Consider the following 20118-nt stretch of genomic DNA (forward strand, 5'->3'; position numbering starts at 1 on the left):
TTCAGAACCTCTCTGGCCACAGGGGAGGTGCCAAAGGACTGGAGAACAGCTAACGTAGTACCTGATGCGCTATTAATTACTCATAAAAGACTGAGAGTTAAGAGAGTAACGAAAGGCTTTTATGAACAAAAGAATGAAGGTCTGCCTCGAGCGGTCGACCGGTCCAGAATACAAAGGGGCTGGGGAGCAGTCACCTTTATACTAGGACTTGTGGGAGGAGTCAGCCGAGGCATGTCCAGGCATGTACACAGTGGAATACAAACAGTGGTTTACCACATTCACCCCTTGTTTAAAATTGAGTCCGGCGGGGTGAAGTGTATTAAAAGTTAGTGTATTGGAGTCTCTCCGGAGGTCTTGTCTGCCGCTGTGATCGGCGTGGCGACGGCAGAGGTAGTGGAGCTTCCGGCGTCGAGTCCCGCGTAGGCTGTGGCACAGGCGTGTCGTCCTCGTAGATGTCGAGCGGGTCGCTGGGCCCAGGCCTGCCGTCTGCTGGGGCTGGATATCGGATCGTGGGGGGGGGTGGTAGTGAGTAGTGGGTTACTGCGGCCCCCGAGGGTGCAAGGTCTCTTATGGAGACTGTGTCCTCTCGCCCGTCCGGGTATGCAATGTAAGCATACTGGGGGTTGGCGTGGAGGAGGTCGACCCTCTCGACCAGGGGGTCCGTTTTATGGGTCCTCACGTGCCTTCTCAGTAGGACCGGCCCTGGGGACGTCAGCCATGGCGGTAGCGATGTCCCCGATGTGGACTTCCTTGGGAAGACAAACATTTTCTCATGAGGGGTGGCGTTAGTGGCAGTGCAGAGCAGTGACCGAATAGAGTGGAGCGCATCGGGGAGCACATCCTGCCAGCGGGAGGTTGGAAGGCCCCTAGACTTTAAAGCTAGCAGGGCGGCCTTCCACACTGTCGCATTTTCTCTTTCCACCTGTCCGTTCCCCCGGGGGTTGTAACTGGTGGTCCTGCTTGTGGCAATACCCCTAGTTAGCAGGTACTGACGGAGTTCGTCGCTCATAAACGATGAGCCCCGGTCGCTATGGATATAGCTGGGGAAGCCGAACAGGGTGAAGAGGTCGTTCAGACATTTAATGACCGTGGCACTGGTCATGTCCGGGCAGGGGAAGGCGAACGGGAAACGGGAGTACTCATCAATAATATTGAGGAAGTACACATTGCGGTCGGAGGAGGGGAGAGGCCCTTTAAAATCAACGCTCAGGCGCTCGAAGGGGCGAGTGGCTTTTATCAGGTGGGCCCTGTCTGGTCTATAAAAGTGCGGTTTGCACTCAGCGCAGACTTGGCAGTTCCTGGTCATGGTCCTGACCTCCTCAATAGAGTAAGGCAGGTTGCGGGCCTTGATGAAGTGGAAGAACCTGGTGACCCCCGGGTGGCAGAGGTCATTGTGGAGGGCCCGCAGTCTATCGATCTGCGCGCTGGCGCAGGTGCCACGCGATAGCGCATCCGGGGGTTCATTGAGCTTCCCGGGCCGGTACAAGATCTCGTAATTGTAGGTGGAAAGTTCGATTCTCCACCTCAAGATCTTGTCATTTTTGATTTTGCCCCTCTGCTTGTTGTTAAACATGAAAGCAACTGAACGTTGGTCAGTGAGCAGGGTAAATCGTTTTCCGGCCAGGTAGTGCCTCCAATGACACACAGCCTCCACAATCGCCTGGGCCTCCTTCTCAACAGCGGAGTGTCTGGTCTCCGGGCCTTGGAGGGTTCGTGAAAAGAAGGCCACGGGTCTCCCCGCCTGATTGAGGGTAGCGGCCGGGGCAAAGTCGGACGCGTCGCTTTCCACCTGGAAGGGGATGGATTCGTCCACTGCGTGCATGGTGGCTTTGGCAATGTCTTCCTTGATACGGTGGAAGGCTAAGCGGGCCTCTGCCGTCAAGGGAAAAGAGGTGGACTTGATCAGCGGATGGGCCTTGTCCGCATAGTAGGGGACCCACTGGGCATAATAGGAGAAAAACCCTAGGCACCTCTTCAGGGCCTTGAGGCAGTGGGGCAGTGGGAGTTCCATAAGGGGACGCATCCGGTCGGGTTCGGGGCCGATGACTCCGTGTTCCACAACACAGCCAAGGATGGCGAGGTGGTTTGTGCGGAATATGCACTTCTCCTTGTTATATGTCAGGTTCAGGAGTTGGGCGGTGCGGAGGAATTTTTCGAGGTTTGCGTCATGGTCCTGCAAGTCACGGCCGCAGATGGTCACATTGTCCAGATATGGGAAAGTGGCCTGCAACGCATTTTGATCTACCATCCGGTCCATCTCCCTTTGGAAGACGGAGACCCCGTTGGTGACGCCAAAGGGAACCCTAAGGAAGTGATAGAGGCGGCCGTTTGCCTCAAAGGCAGTATACTGGCGGTCCTCAGGGCGGATAGGGAGCTGGTGGTACGCTGATTTCAGGTCAATGGTCGAGAAGACGCGGTACTGCGCAATCTGGTTGACCATATCAGCTATGCGGGGGAGTAGGTAGGCGTCCAGCAGGGTGTAGCGATTTATTGTCTGGCTGTAGTCGATGACCAGGCGCTGCTTCTCGCCGGTCTTAACGACCACGACCTGGGCTCGCCAGGGGCTGGTGCTGCCCTCAATAATCCCTTCCTTCAGGAGCCACTCCACTTCGGTTTTAATGAAAACCCTGTCCCCGGCACTGTATCGCCTGCTCTTTGTGGCGATGGGCTTACAGTCGGGGGTGAGGTTAGCAAACAGTGGGGGGGGGGGGTGACTCTGAGTGTGGAGAGGTTGCACCTGGTGCGCGGCGGGCAATTTGGGAGCTGCTGGCTGCGGACTGTGAGTGGGGGTAGGGGTCCACCGTACGCCATCGTAACACTTTTAAGGTGGCACTGAAAATCTAACCCCAGCAGGACGGCAGCGCAGAGGTCGGGCAGGACCAGAAGTTTAAAATGATTGTACACAGTCCCGTCTACTACGAGTGTCACTACGCAGTAGCCGCCGATGTCCGCCGACTGGGACTCGGAGGCCATAGAAATCCGCTGGTGCGCAGGCAGGACTGGGAGAGAGCAACGCCGCACCGTGTCGGGGTGGATGAAGCTCTCCATGCTCCCAGAGTCAAAAAGGCAGATTGTATCGTGGCCATTTACCTTAATGTCCATTGTGGAGCTGGCCAGCTGGTGCGGTCTCGCTTGGTCCAGTGTAACGGATGCCAGCGTAGGGGTCGGTGTGTCGCTGCGGGTATCAGATGAGGCGGTGTTGGGGGCCTGCTGCGTTCCGGCTGTCGTCCAAGATGGCGGCGTCCATGATCCCCATGTGGCTGGAGGCGTCCAAAATGGCTGCTGTACCGGTGGTTCGCACATGGCCGGGGAGGCCCAAGATGGCGGCCCGCATGGCCCACACGCGGCGCTGCTGGGGTTCGGGGTGGCTTTGGCCCTGCAGACGTTAGCGTAGTGTCCCTTCTTCCCGCAGCCCGAGCAGATCGCGTTTTTCGCCGGGCAGCGCGCTCTGGGGTGTTTTGCCTGGCCACAGAAGTAGCATTTCTGGCCTTGGGGCACTGCTGTCTGGCCTTGGGACACTGCTGCGGTAGTTGGGCTGTTGCTGGGGTGTGGCTGGGGTGGCACGGCGCTATGAGGCGGTCCTACCGTGTCCCAGGCTGTCATTCCCCGCGGCGTCCACGGTGCAGAGGAGTAGGCATCCATGCCCCGGTAGGCTGCATCCAATGATAGTGCGAGTTCAGAGGCCTTGTTGAGGTCGAGGTCACTCTGCTCCAACAGTCGCTGTCGGGTGTAATTGGATCTGTGGCCTGCTACAAAAGCGTCCCGGATAAGTTCCTCTGTGTACACGGCGGCCTTCACATCCTTTCAACCACAGGCCCGGCCAAGCACAGACAGTGCCTGAAGGTATTCCACGGTCGATTCCCCAGGTTGTTGTTTACGACTCCCCAGAAGGTGCCTGGCGTACACTTCGTTCACTGGGCGCGTGTACTGGTCCTTGAGGAGCTTGATAGCGTCCGCGTACGAGGTCGCGTCTTGGATGACCGAGTACACTCGGTGGTTCACTTTGGAGGTCAGGACATCCAGTTTGTCCTCGTCCGATTTGATTGCTGCGGAGGCGGTCAGGAATTTTTCGAAACACTTAAGCCAGTGAGTAAACTTGGTGGATGAGTCCGCCTCCCGATGATCTAAGTCCAGGCATGCTGGTGTGAGGATCTTCTCCATTATAAAAATTTTGTTGATAAAATTGATGCGCTATCAATTATTCATAAAAGACTGAGAGTTAAGAGAGTAACTAAAGGCTTTTATTAACAAAAGAATGAAGGTCTGCCTCGAGTGGTCGACCGGTCCAGAATACAAAGGGGCTGGGGAGCAGTCACCTTTATACTAGGACTTGTGGGAGGAGTCAGCCGAGGCATGTCCAGGCATGTACACAGTGGAATACAAACAGTGGTTTACCACAGTACCATTATTCAAGAAGGGTAGTAGGGATAAACCAGGGAATTACAGGCCAGTAAGTCTAACATCAGTAGTAGGGAAATTATTTCTGTCCCTCAGAATTTTTTCCAATAGTCTCCACTTGGAGGGGCAAGGATTAATCAAGGATCGTCAGCATGGCCTTGTCAGGGGGAAATCATGTCTAACCAATTTGATTGAAATTTTTGAGGGGGTTACTCGGTGTGTGGATGAGGGTAGTGCAGTTGATGTATTCTACATGGACTTCAGTAAGACTTTTGACAAAGTCCCACATGGGAGACTGGTCAAGAAGGTAAGAGCCCATGGGATCCAGGGCAATTTGGCACATTGGATCCAAAATTGGCTTAGTGGCAGGAAGCAGAGGGTGATGGTCGAAGGTTGTTTTTGTAACTGGAAGCCTGTGTCCAGTGGTGTACCGCAGGGATCGGTGCTGGGTCCTTTGCTGTTTGTAGTGTACATTAATGATTTAGATATGAATGTAGGAGGTATGATCAGTTAGTTCGCAGATGACATGAAAATTGGTGGAGTGGTAAATAGCGAGGAGGGAAGCCTCAGGCTACAGGACGATATATAGACAGGTTGGTTAGATGGGCAGAACAGTGGCAAATGGAATTTAACCCTGAAAAATGTGAGGTGATGCATTTTGGGAGGACTAACAAGGCAAGGGAATACACAATGAATGGTAGGACCCTAGGAAGGACAGAGGATCAGAGGGACCTTTGTGTGCATGTACATAGATTCCTGAAGGCAGCAGGACAGGTAGATAAGGTGGTTGAAAAGGCATATGGGATACTTGCCTTCATTAGCCGAGGCATAGAATATAAAAGCAGGGAGGTTATGATGGAGCTGTACAAAACGCTAGTTAGGCCACAGCTGGAATACTGTGTGCAGTTCTGGTCGCCACACTATAGGAAGGATGTGATTGCATTGGAGAGGGTGCAGAGGAGATTCACTAGGATGTTACCTGGGCTGGAGCGCTTCAGCTATGAAGAGAGACTGGACAGGCTGGGGTTGTTTTCCTTAGAGCAGAGAAGGCTGAGGGGGGACCTGATGGAGGTGTACAAAATTATGAGGGGCATAGATAGGGTAGATAGAAAGGAACTTTTCCCTTTAGTAGAGGGGTCAATAACCAGGGGGCATAGTTTCAAGATAAGGGGCAGGAGGTTTGGAGGGTATTTGAGGAAAAACTTTTTCACCCAGAGGGTGGTTGGAATCTGGAACTCACTGCCTGAAAGGGTGGTAGAGGCAGGAACCCTCACAACATTCAAGAAGCATTTAGATGAGCACTTGAACTGCCATAGCATACAAGGCTACGGACCAAGTGCTGGAAAATGGGATTAGAATAGACAGGGCTTGATGGCCGGCGCGGACACGATGGGCCGAAGGGCCTCTTTCTGTGTTGTGGAGCTCTATGACTATGACCGCTTAAAGTGGAGGAGAAGCATCCGGGAAGGAGCCGAACACCTCGAGTCTCTTTGCCGGGAGCAAGCGGAAGCTAAACGGAAGGAGCGCACGTCAACCCAAACACCCCACCCACCCGCCCCTTCAACCACCGTCTGCCCCACCTGTGACAGAGACTGCAGGTCCCGCATTGGACTCATCAGTCACCTGAGAACTCATTTTTAGTGTGGAAGCAAGTCACCCTCTGTTCTGAGGGACAGCCTAAGAAGAAAGAGGGGATATCGGGAAGGGTGAGCAGGCAGTGGAGGAATCAAAAGGGTGCAAGACTCTGGTGGCATTGTCTACAGATAGCAACGATAAAGTAGCGGGACACATAAACACGGAGCTCAGAGAAGCTTGTTGCAAAAACAGCGCGGTTATAATGGAAGACTTTCATTTTCACATAGACTGGGAGAAGCAGAACAGCTCGAGTCCCAAAGACAGCGAATTTCTTGTGTATTCAAGACCATTTCCTGGAACAATATGTTTTTGAACCAACAAGAGAACAGGCCACACTAGATTTAGTGATGAGTAATGAGCCTGTAATTAGTCAATAATCTAACAGTCACGGAACACTGAGCTAACAGTGACCATAATATGGTAGAGTTTGATGTTCGGTTTGAGAGGGAGAAGGGTGAGTCATGAACCAAGGTTTTAAATTTAGGTAATGCTGACTTTGGAGGGATGAGGCAGGAATTGAGCACAATAGACTGGGCAGAGCTGTTAATGGATAAAACTACAGACAAACAGTGGGAGGTGTTCAAAGAGTATTTGGTTCAGTGCAAGACTTTGCATATCCCTAAACGGCAAGAGCTCTACCTGTGTAATTAAACAACCTTGGTCAACAGGGGAAGTCAGAGATAGTATAAAACTAAAAGAAAGGGCTTGTACGAAGACAAAGAACCATAGAGGTTCCGTGGACTGGGAGAGATATAAAGAACGGCAAAGGATACAAAGAAAGTGGTCAGAGCTGCAGAAAGGGAATACAAGAAACAACTTGCAAGGGATATTAAGCACAACACTAAAGCTTTTTACAAATATATTAAGAGAAAGAAGGTGGCTAAGAATAATGTGGGCCCCTTAATGACAGATGCAGGTGATATTGTAATTGGAAATCAGGAAATGGCAGACTTACTAAATAGCTACTTCACAGAGGATGAGGATAAAGTGCCAGAGATACAAGGAAAATGAAAAGTAAATTAAGGGGAGGAACAAACAAGATTCAATGTAAGTAAAAGAAAATGGTGATGGAGAAACGAATGCTATTAAAGATAGACAAGTCTCCAGGACCCAATGGATTCCACCCCAGGGTATTCAAGAAGTAGGTGAGGAATGCTTTCGTCATGATCTTCCAAAAGTCTGTCGATTCAGGAATTGTCCCCTTGGATTGGAAAACTGCTAATGTCACTCCACCATTTAAGAAGGGCGGGAGGGATAAGCTTGGAAATTTTCGGCCTATTAGTCTAACGTCTGTTGTGGAGTATTTATGAGAGTGTTATTAGGGACAGAGTGACTGAGCATTTGGACAAGTATGAGCTGATCAGAGAGAGCCAGCGTGGATTTATAAAGGATAGGTCATCTCTAACAAACCTAGGGGAGTTTTTTGAGGATGTACGAAACAGGCCAGATAAGGGAATGTCTGTAGATGTTATTTATATGGACTCCACATAATAGACAGTTAACAAAAATGAGAGTGCATGGAATTGGAGGCAACCTATTGGCTTGGGTAGGAGGTAGGATACAGAGAGTAAGGATATTAGGTATTCAAATTGTCAGGATGTGACTAGTGGTGTCCCCCAGGGATCTGTACTGGGGCCTCAGCTTTTCACTGTTTTTATAAATGGCTTAGATGAAGGAATAGAGAGCCATGTATCTAAGTTTACTGACGACACTAAGTTAGGCACAGTAAAGAGTGTAGATGGGAGCAGAAAGTTGTAAAGGAGCATTATTAGTGGGCAGGTACCAAAAAAATAAAGGCTAATGGAATGTTGATCTTCATCTCAAGAGGATTGGAATCCAAAGAGGTGGAAATAATGTTACAGCTGTACAGAGCTCGGGTTAGACCCTATCTGGGGGGTGGGGGGTGGGTGGTGGGTGAGGCCAGGTTGCATAGACGAGGCTTGTTTTCCCTCAAGTATAGAAGATGAAGAGGTGATCAAATTGAGGTGTTTGAGATGATTAAAGGAATGGAAAGGATAGAAGCTCTTTCCTCTGGTGGGGGGAGTCCAGAACAAGGGGGCGGAACCTTAAAATGAGAGCCAGGCCGTTCAGGGGTGATGTCAGGAAGCACTTCTTCACACACAGAGTTGTGGAAATCTGGAACTCTCCACCGCCCCCCCCCCCCCCCCCCCCCCCCCAAAAAGCTGTTGAGGCTGGGGCGTCAATGAAAATTTCAAAGCTGAGATTGATAAATTTTTGTTAGGCAAGGGTATTAAGGGTTACGGAGCAACGGCAGTGGTAAATGGAGTCAAGATACAGATCAGCCATGATCTAATAGAATGGCAGAACAGGCTCGAGGGGCTGAATGGCCTCCTCCTGTTCCTATGTTCCTAGATTCACAGCTGAATGACCACATGGCTAGATACTGGAGAGCAGAGGCACGTGATGTGGACACTCTTGAATGGTTGAATTCTCAGCGCAGGGTCATGTGGTGTGGACGTTTATCTGCTAAGTGCTGGTTGCTTTGGTTTACATTTATTAAAGACATTCAAACATTCTATGCAACCTGACCTAAGTTAAATGTGTCTCTTTGTACAGGTACACCAAGGGCGTAGACATGTGGAGTGTTGGGTGTATTTTAGGAGAGATGCTGCTCGGGAAACCTCTTTTCCCAGGAACTTCCTCAATAAATCAAATTGAAAGAATCATGAGTGTAATTCCAGCTCCCTCCAACAAAGGTACATTCACCCTCCAACTGACCCCTGCCATGTTGCACTGTAACACCCTGGGGTTTAGGGGTTAACATAGAAGCTAGGAGCAGGAGTAGGCCATTCGGCCCCTCGAGCCTGCTCCGCCATTCACTGCGATCATGGCTGATCATCCAAACTCAGTACCCTATCCCTGCCTTCTCCCCATACCCCTTGATCCCTTTAGCCTTAAGAAATATATGCAACTCCTTTTTGAATATATTTAATGAATTGGCCTCTACCGCCTTCTGTGGTAGAGTTCCACAGGTTCGCCACTCTCTGGGTGAAGAAATTCCTCCTAATTTCTGTCCTAAATGGCCTACCCTTTATCCTTAGACTGAGACCCCTGGTTCTGGACTCCCTGACCATCGGGAACATCCTTCCTGCATCTAGTCTGTCCAGTCCTGTTAGAATTTTATAAGTTTCAATGAGCTCACCTCTCATTCTTCTAAACTCCAGCGAGTATAAGCCCAATCGACCCAATCTCTCCTCATACGTCATTCCTGCCATCCCAGGTATCAGTCTGGTGAATCTTCGCTGCACTCCTTCCATGGCAAGAACATCCTTCCTCAGATAAGGCGACCAAAACTGCACACAATACTCAAGATGTGGTCTCACCAAGGCCCTGTACAACTGCAGCAAGACATCCTTGTTCCTGTACTCGAACCCTCTTGCTACGAAGGCCAACATACCATTTGCCTTCTTAACCGCCTGCTGCACCTGCATGCTTACCTTCAGCGACTGGTGCACAAGGACACCCAGGTCTTGTTGCACTTCCCCTTCTCCCAATCTATTGCCATTTAGATAATAATCTGCCTTCCTGTTTTGCCACCAAAGTGGATAACCTCACATTTATCCACGTTATATTGCATCTGCCATGTTTCTGCCCAATCACCCAACATGTCCAAATCATCCTGGAGTTTCTCGACATCCTCCTCACAGCACACACGCCCACCCAGCTTTGTGTCATCTGCAAATTTGGAGATACTACATCTAGTTCCCTTGTCTAGATCATTAATATATATTGTGAATAGCTGGGGTCCTAGGACCGATCCTTGCGGTACCCCACTAGTCACTGCCTGCCACTCGGAAAAAGACCCGTTTATTCCAACTCTTTGCTTTCTGTCTGTCAACCAGTTCTCTATCCAAGTCAATACCTTGCCCCCAATCCCATGTGCCTTAACTTTACACGCTAATCTCTTATGCGGGACCTTATCGAAGGCCTTCTGAAAGTCCAGATACACCACATCCACTGGTTCTCCCTTATCTATTTTACCAGTTACATCCTCAAAAAATTCCAGTAGATTAGTCAAGCACAATTTACCTTTTGTGAATCCATGTTGACTTTGTCCGATCCTGTCACTGTTTTCCAAGTGCTCTGCTATTACATCTTTTATAATGGACTCTAGCATTTTCCCCACTACCGATGTCAGGCTTACCGGTCTGTAATTCCCCATTTTCTCTCTACCACCTTTTTTGAATAGTGGGGTAACATTAGCTACACTCCAATCCATGGGTACTGTTCCAGATTCCATCAAATGTTGGAAGATGATCAGCAATGCATCTACTATTTCTAGGGCCACTTCCTTAAGTACCCTAGGATGTAGATTATCAGGCCCTGGGGATATATCGGCCTTCAATCCCATCAATTTTCCTAACACCATTTCCCTACAAATACTGATTTCTTTCAGTTCCTCCCTTTCATCAGATCCTATGTTCCCCGGCATCTCTGGGAAGTTATTTGTGTCCTCCTTTGTGAAGACAGAACCAAAATATGTATTTAGTTGGCCTGCCATTTCTTTGTTCCCCATTATAAATTCCCCTGATTCTGACTGCAAGGGACCTACGCTTGACTTCACCAATCTTTTTTGCTTCACATATCTATAAAAGCTTTTACAGTCAGTTTTTATGTTCCCTGCAAGCTTACTTTCATTCTCTATTTTCTCCTTAATTAATCCCTTTGTCCTCCTTTGTTGAATCCTAAACTGCTCCCAATCCTCAGGATTATTGCTTTTTTTGGCCAATTTATATGTCCTCTCCTTGGATCTTATGCTATCCCTAATTCCCTTGTTAGCCACGGTTGAGTCACCTTTTTTGTTTTGTTTTTATGCCAAACTGGGATGAACAAATTCTGTAGTTCATCCATGTGGTCTTTGAATGTTTGCCATTGCCTAGCCACCGTCAACCCTTTGAGTGACATTCCCCAATCAATCCTACCCAACTCGCGCCTCAGACCACCGTAGTTTCCTTTATTTAAAATTAGGACCCTAAAGGTTAATATTCCATCCCTCCCTGTGGGGAACCGGCTGTCAGCGGGCCAGGGGAAACCAGCCATCATTTCTTGGCTCCCACTCCCTATTGTGTGAATATATATCCAAATCCCCCACTGCCACCTGAAAGAGGTTGTGAGTGGACTCAGTAAGTGGGGTGGGGGAGTTAATCAGTAACACATGATCGATTTGTGGGTCTCCAGACTGTGGCCGTGTGTCCCTAATCAGATTGGACGTGTGTGGGTGGTGTGTGGGTGAAGTGTGGTGTGTGGTGTGGGGGGGGAAGTGTGGTGTGGGGGGGGAAGTGTGGTGTGGGGGGGGGGAAGTGTGGTGTGGGGGGTGAAGCGTGGTGTGTGGGGGGAATTGTGTGTGGGGGAAGTGTGTGTGGGGGAAGTGTGATGTGTGGGGGAAGTGTGGTGTGTGGGGGAAGTGTGGTGTGTGGGGGAAGTGTGGTGTGTGGGGGAAGTGTGGTGTGTGGGGGTGAAGCGTGGTGTGTGGGGGTGAAGCGTGGTGTGTGGGGGAAGTGTGGTGTGTGGGGGAAGTGTGGTGTGTGGGGGAAGTGTGGTGTGTGGGGGAAGTGTGGTGTGTGGGGGAAGTGTGGTGTGTGGGGGAAGTGTGGTGTGTGGGGGTGAAGTGTCGTGTTGGTGTGTTGAAGTTTTTATTTTGGTGTGTGGGTGAAGTAATCGTTTAGTGTGTCGGTGTGTCTTTGCCACACTCTGCCCAGTTATGAAATGTCACAGGTAGAGATGGGTGCTCAGTGGGTAACTCTGCTCCTTGTCTTTCGCCACAGACGTCCTGTCCATTAACTCCGATTATGGGGCCTCTGTTGTTCAGAAGATGCTGACCAGGTGAGTAAGCTGTTCACACGCACCCAAGACACCAGACACAAAAATTGATGGGCAGGATGTACTAGAAAGGCTGGGTATGCTTAGAGTGGACAAGTCGCCTGGTCCAGATGGCTTGCATCCCAGGTTGCGAAGGGAATTGGGGGAGGAGATAGTGGAAGGGCTTGCCATAATTTTCCAATGTCCCCTAGATGTGGGGGAGGTGCCTGAGGATTGGAAAGTGGCAAATGTGACACCATTGTTCAAGAAAGGGTGCAAGGACAATCCTAGTAACTACAGGCTGGTCAGTTTAACATCAGTGCTGGGTAAAATTTTAGAAACAATAATCAAGGAAAAAACTAATGGGCACTTGGAGAGGCTTAAGCTAATTAAGGAGAGCCAACACGGGTTTGCAAAAGGCAGATCGTGTTTGACTAATCTAATTGAAATTTTTGATGAAGTAACAGGGCGGATTGATGAAGGGAATACAATGGATGTTGTCTACATGGATTTTAGGAAGGCGTTTGACAAAGTACCACATAGAAGGCTGGTTAACAAAATTGAGCCTCATGGAATAGGTGGGTCAGTGGCTGCTTGGATAAGGAATTGGCTTAAGGACAGAAAACAGTGAGTTGTGGTAAATGGCTGTTTTTCAGACTGGAGGATGGTAGACAGTGGTGTTCCCCAAGGGTCAGTGCTGGGACCGCTGCTTTTCTTGATATATATAAATGACCTGGAATACAGAGTAGAATTTCTAAATTTGCCGATGACACAAAACTTGGGGGTGTGGCAAACAGTGTGGATGATACCAATTGACTGGAACAGGACATAGAAAGGCTAGCAGAATGGGCAGACAAGTGGTAGGTGGAATTTAATACAGAGAAGTGTGAGGTGATGCATTTAGGCAGAAGGAACAGGGAGAGGCAATATACACTTAATGGCACGGTTTTAAAGAGTGTGCAGGGACAGAGGGGCCTGTGAGTTAATGTGCATAGGTCTCTCGCTCCCAGGCCTAGATCCTCGATCGATCAGCTCATGCCCAGCAGCACACCACCAGATGCCCTGGACTTCCTGAACAAACTGCTCGTCTTCAACCCAGACCATCGGCTGACTGCTGAGGAGGGGCTCAGACACCCCTACATCAACAGGTACAAACAAACTCACACACCCCTACAGCAACAGGTACAAACAAACTCACACACCCCTACATCAACAGGTATAAACACACTCACACACCCCTACAGCAACAGGTACAAACAAACTCACACACCCCTACAGCAACAGGTACAAACAAACTCACACACCCCTACATCAACAGGTATAAACACACTCACACACCCCTACAGCAACAGGTACAAACAAACTCACACACCCCTACATCAACAGGTATAAACACACTCACACACCCCTACAGCAACAGGTACAAACAAACTCACACACCCCTACAGCAACAGGTACAAACAAACTCACACACCCCTACATCAACAGGTATAAACACACTCACACACCCCTACAGCAACAGGTACAAACAAACTCACACACCCCTACAGCAACAGGTACAAACACACTCACACACCCCTACAGCAACAGGTACAAACAAACTCACACACCCCTACAGCAACAGGTACAAACAAACTCACACACCCCTACAGCAACAGGTACAAACACACTCACACACCCCTACAGCAACAGGTACAAACACACTCACACACCCCTACAGCAACAGGTACAAACACACTCACACACCCCTACAGCAACAGGTACAAACACACTCACACACCCCTACAGCAACAGGTACAAACACACTCACACACCCCTACAGCAACAGGTACAAACACACTCACACACCCCTACAGCAACAGGTACAAACACACTCACACACCCCTACAGCAACAGGTACAAACAAACTCACACACCCCTACAGCAACAGGTACAAACACACTCACACACCCGTACAGCAACAGGAATAAACACACTCACACACCCCTACAGCAACAGGTACAAACACACTCACACACCCCTACAGCAACAGGTACAAACAAACTCTCACACCCCTACAGCAACAGGTACAAACAAACTCTCACACCCCTACAGCAACAGGTACAAACAAACTCTCACACCCCTACAGCAACAGGTACAAACAAACTCTCACACCCCTACAGCAACAGGTACAAACACACTCACACACCCCTACAGCAACAGGTACAAACAAACTCTCACACCCCTACAGCAACAGGTACAAACACACTGACACACCCCTACAGCAACAGGTACAAACAAACTCTCACACCCCTACAGCAACAGGTACAAACAAACTCACACACCCCTACAGCAACAGGTACAAACAAACTCTCACACCCCTACAGCAACAGGTACAAACAAACTCTCACACCCCTACAGCAACAGGTACAAACAAACTCACACACCCCTACAGCAACAGGTACAAACACACTCACACACCCCTACAGCAACAGGTACAAACACACTCACACACCCCTACAGCAACAGGTACAAACACACTCACACACCCCTACAGCAACAGGTACAAACACACTCACACACCCCTACAGCAACAGGTACAAACACACTCACACACCCGTACAGCAACAGGTACAAACAAACTCTCACACCCGTACAGCAACAGGTATAAACACACTCACACACCCCTACAGCAACAGGTACAAACACACTCACACACCCCTACAGCAACAGGTACAAACACACTCTCACACCCGTACAGCAACAGGTATAAACACACTCACACACCCCTACAGCAACAGGTACAAACACACTCACACACCCCTACAGCAACAGGTACAAACACACTCACACACCCCTACAGCAACAGGTACAAACACACTCACACACCCCTACAGCAACAGGTACAAACAAACTCTCACACCCCTACAGCAACAGTTACAAACAAACTCGCACACCCCTACAGCAACAGGTACAAACAAACTCTCACACCCCTACAGCAACAGGTACAAACACACTCACACACCCCTACAGCAACAGGTACAAACACACTCACACACCCCTACAGCAACAGGTACAAACAAACTCTCACACCCCTACAGCAACAGGTACAAACAAACTCTCACACCCCTACAGCAACAGGTACAAACACACTCACACACCCCTACAGCAACAGGTACAAACAAACTCTCACACCCCTACAGCAACAGGTACAAACACACTGACACACCCCTACAGCAACAGGTACAAACAAACTCTCACACCCCTACAGCAACAGGTACAAACACACTCACACACCCCTACAGCAACAGGTACAAACAAACTCTCACACCCCTACAGCAACAGGTACAAACACACTGACACACCCCTACAGCAACAGGTACAAACAAACTCACACACCCCTACAGCAACAGGAATAAACACACTCACACACCCCTACAGGAACAGGTACAAACACACTCACACACCCCTACAGCAACAGGTACAAACACACTCACACACCCGTACAGCAACAGGTATAAACACACTCACACACCCCTACAGCAACAGGTACAAACACACTCACACACCCGTACAGCAACAGGTATAAACACACTCACACACCCGTACAGCAACAGGTACAAACACACTCACACACCCCTACAGCAACAGGTACAAACACACTCACACACCCGTACAGCAACAGGTATAAACACAGTCACACACCCCTACAGCAACAGGTACAAACACACTCACACACCCCTACAGCAACAGGTACAAACACACTCACACACCCCTACAGCAACAGGTATAAACACACTCACACACCCCTACAGCAACAGGTACAAACACACTCACACACCCCTACAGCAACAGGTATAAACACACTCACACACCCCTACAGCAACAGGTACAAACACACTCACACACCCCTACAGCAACAGGTACAAACAAACTCACACACCCCTACAGCAACAGGTACAAACACACTCACACACCCCTACAGCAACAGGTACAAACAAACTCTCACACCCCTACAGCAACAGGTACAAACACACTCACACACCCCTACAGCAACAGGTACAAACAAACTCACACACCCCTACAGCAACAGGTACAAACACACTCACACACCCCTACAGCAACAGGTATAAACACACTCACACACCCCTACAGCAACAGGAATAAACACACTCACACACCCGTACAGCAACAGGTACAAACAAACTCACACACCCCTACAGCAACAGGAATAAACACACTCACACACCCCTACAGCAACAGGTATAAACACACTCACACACCCCTACAGCAACAGGAATAAACACACTCACACACCCCTACAGCAACAGGAATAAACACACTCACACACCCGTACAGCAACAGGTACAAACAAACTCACACACCCCTACAGCAACAGGTACAAACACACTCACACACCCCTACAGCAACAGGTACAAACACACTCACACACCCCTACAGCAACAGGAATAAACACACTCACACACCCCTACAGCAACAGGTACAAACAAACTCTCACACCCCTACAGCAACAGGTATAAACACACTCACACACCCCTACAGCAACAGGTACAAACAAACTCACACACCCCTACAGCAACAGGTATAAACACACTCACACACCCCTACAGCAACAGGTACAAACAAACTCACACACCCCTACAGCAACAGGTACAAACACACTCACACACCCCTACAGCAACAGGAATAAACAAACTCACACACCCCTACAGCAACAGGTACAAACACACTCACACACCCCTACAGCAACAGGAATAAACACACTCACACACCCCTACAGCAACAGGTACAAACACACTCACACACCCCTACAGCAACAGGTACAAACACACTCACACACCCCTACAGCAACAGGAATAAACAAACTCACACACCCCTACAGCAACAGGTACAAACACACTCACACACCCCTACAGCAACAGGTACAAACACACTCACACACCCGTACAGCAACAGGAATAAACACACTCACACACCCCTACAGCAACAGGTACAAACACACTCACACACCCCTACAGCAACAGGTATAAACACACTCACACACCCCTACAGCAACAGGTACAAACACACTCACACACCCCTACAGCAACAGGTACAAACACACTCACACACCCCTACAGCAACAGGTACAAACAAACTCACACACCCCTACAGCAACAGGTACAAACACACTCACACACCCCTACAGCAACAGGTACAAACACACTCACACACCCGTACAGCAACAGGTACAAACACACTCACACACCCCTACAGCAACAGGTATAAACACACTCTCACACCCCTACAGCAACAGGTACAAACAAACTCACACACCCCTACAGCAACAGGTACAAACACACTCACACACCCCTACAGCAACAGGAATAAACAAACTCACACACCCCTACAGCAACAGGAATAAACACACTCACACACCCCTACAGCAACAGGTACAAACACACTCACACACCCCTACAGCAACAGGTACAAACACACTCACACACCCCTACAGCAACAGGAATAAACACACTCACACACCCCTACAGCAACAGGTACAAACACACTCACACACCCCTACAGCAACAGGTACAAACAAACTCTCACACCCCTACAGCAACAGGTACAAACACACTCACACACCCCTACAGCAACAGGTACAAACAAACTCACACACCCCTACAGCAACAGGAATAAACACACTCACACACCCCTACAGCAACAGGAATAAACACACTCACACACCCCTACAGCAACAGGTACAAACAAACTCACACACCCCTACAGCAACAGGTATAAACACACTCACACACCCCTACAGCAACAGGAATAAACACACTCACACACCCCTACAGCAACAGGTACAAACAAACTCACACACCCCTACAGCAACAGGTACAAACAAACTCACACACCCCTACAGCAACAGGTACAAACACACTCACACACCCCTACAGCAACAGGAATAAACACACTGACACACCCCTACAGCAACAGGTACAAACAAACTCTCACACCCCTACAGCAACAGGAATAAACACACTCACACACCCCTACAGCAACAGGAATAAACACACTCACACACCCCTACAGCAACAGGAATAAACACACTCACACACCCCTACAGCAACAGGTACAAACAAACTCTCACACCCCTACAGCAACAGGTACAAACACACTCACACACCCCTACAGCAACAGGTACAAACAAACTCTCACACCCCTACAGCAACAGGTATAAACACACTCACACACCCCTACAGCAACAGGTACAAACACACTCACACACCCCTACAGCAACAGGTACAAACAAACTCTCACACCCCTACAGCAACAGGTATAAACACACTCACACACCCCTACAGCAACAGGTACAAACAAACTCACACACCCCTACAGCAACAGGTACAAACACACTCACACACCCCTACAGCAACAGGTACAAACACACTCACACACCCCTACAGCAACAGGTACAAACAAACTCACACACCCCTACAGCAACAGGTACAAACACACTCACACACCCCTACAGCAACAGGTACAAACACACTCACACACCCCTACAGCAACAGGAATAAACACACTCACACACCCCTACAGCAACAGGAATAAACACACTCACACACCCCTACAGCAACAGGTACAAACACACACACACACCCCTACAGCAACAGGTACAAACACACTCACACACCCGTACAGCAACAGGTACAAACACACTCACACACCCCTACAGCAACAGGTACAAACACACTCACACACCCCTACAGCAACAGGTACAAACACACTCACACACCCCTACAGCAACAGGTACAAACAAACTCACACACCCCTACAGCAACAGGTATAAACACACTCACACACCCCTACAGCAACAGGTACAAACACACTCACACACCCCTACAGCAACAGGTACAAACACACTCACACACCCCTACAGCAACAGGTACAAACACACTCACACACCCCTACAGCAACAGGTACAAACACACTCACACACCCCTACAGCAACAGGTATAAACACACTCACACACCCCTACAGCAACAGGTACAAACACACTCACACACCCCTACAGCAACAGGTACAAACAAACTCACACACCCCTACAGCAACAGGTACAAACACACTCACACACCCCTACAGCAACAGGTATAAACACACTCACACACCCCTACAGCAACAGGTACAAACAAACTCTCACACCCCTACAGCAACAGGTATAAACACACTCACACACCCCTACAGCAACAGGTACAAACACACTCACACACCCCTACAGCAACAGGTACAAACACACTCACACACCCCTACAGCAACAGGTACAAACAAACTCACACACCCCTACAGCAACAGGTACAAACACACTCACACACCCCTACAGCAACAGGTACAAACACACTCACACACCCCTACAGCAACAGGTACAAACACACTCACACACCCCTACAGCAACAGGAATAAACACACTCACACACCCCTACAGCAACAGGTACAAACACACTCACACACCCCTACAGCAACAGGTACAAACACACACACACACCCCTACAGCAACAGGAATAAACACACTCACACACCCCTACAGCAACAGGTACAAACACACTCTCACACCCCTACAGCAACAGGTATAAACAAACTCTCACACCCCTACAGCAACAGGTATAAACACACTCACACACCCCTACAGCAACAGGAATAAACACACTCACACACCCCTACAGCAACAGGTACAAACAAACTCTCACACCCCTACAGCAACAGGTACAAACACACTCACACACCCCTACAGCAACAGGTACAAACACACTCACACACCCCTACAGCAACAGGTATAAACACACTCACACACCCCTACAGCAACAGGTATAAACACACTCACACACCCCTACAGCAACAGGTACAAACACACTCACACCCCTACAGCAACAGGTATAAACACACACACACACACCTACATCAACAGGTACAAACACACTCACACACCCCTACAGCAACAGGAATAAACACACTCACACACCCCTACAGCAACAGGTACAAACACACTCTCACACCCCTACAGCAACAGGAATAAACACACTCACACACCCCTACAGCAACAGGTACAAACACACTCACACACCCCTACAGCAACAGGAATAAACACACTCACACACCCCTACAGCAACAGGAATAAACACACTCACACACCCCTACAGCAACAGGAATAAACACACTCACACACCCCTACAGCAACAGGTACAAACAAACTCACACACCCCTACAGCAACAGGTATAAACACACT

At 49.2% G+C, this 20118-nt stretch overlaps 1 protein-coding gene across 3 annotated transcripts in view; it reads left to right on the top strand.

Annotated features, from left to right (window-relative positions):
* The window catches only part of mapk15 (mitogen-activated protein kinase 15), a 111663-nt gene that overhangs the window by 37833 nt on the left and 53712 nt on the right, over positions 1-20118 (top strand). For 2 of the 3 annotated variants that reach the window (XM_085987217.1, XM_085987220.1), the window contains 3 exons: positions 8611-8750; positions 11820-11877; positions 12864-13001. In XM_085987217.1, coding sequence (XP_085843343.1) covers positions 8611-8750; positions 11820-11877; positions 12864-13001 — 336 coding nt within the window. The remainder of the gene's footprint in view (positions 1-8610; positions 8751-11819; positions 11878-12863; positions 13002-20118) is intronic. The other variant, XM_085987218.1, reaches the window with a different exon arrangement.

Source organism: Somniosus microcephalus, chromosome 5 (genome assembly GCF_052327205.1).
Source record: "Somniosus microcephalus isolate GS21.2 chromosome 5, FLI_Smic_1.0, whole genome shotgun sequence".
Lineage (NCBI taxonomy): Eukaryota > Metazoa > Chordata > Chondrichthyes > Squaliformes > Somniosidae > Somniosus > Somniosus microcephalus.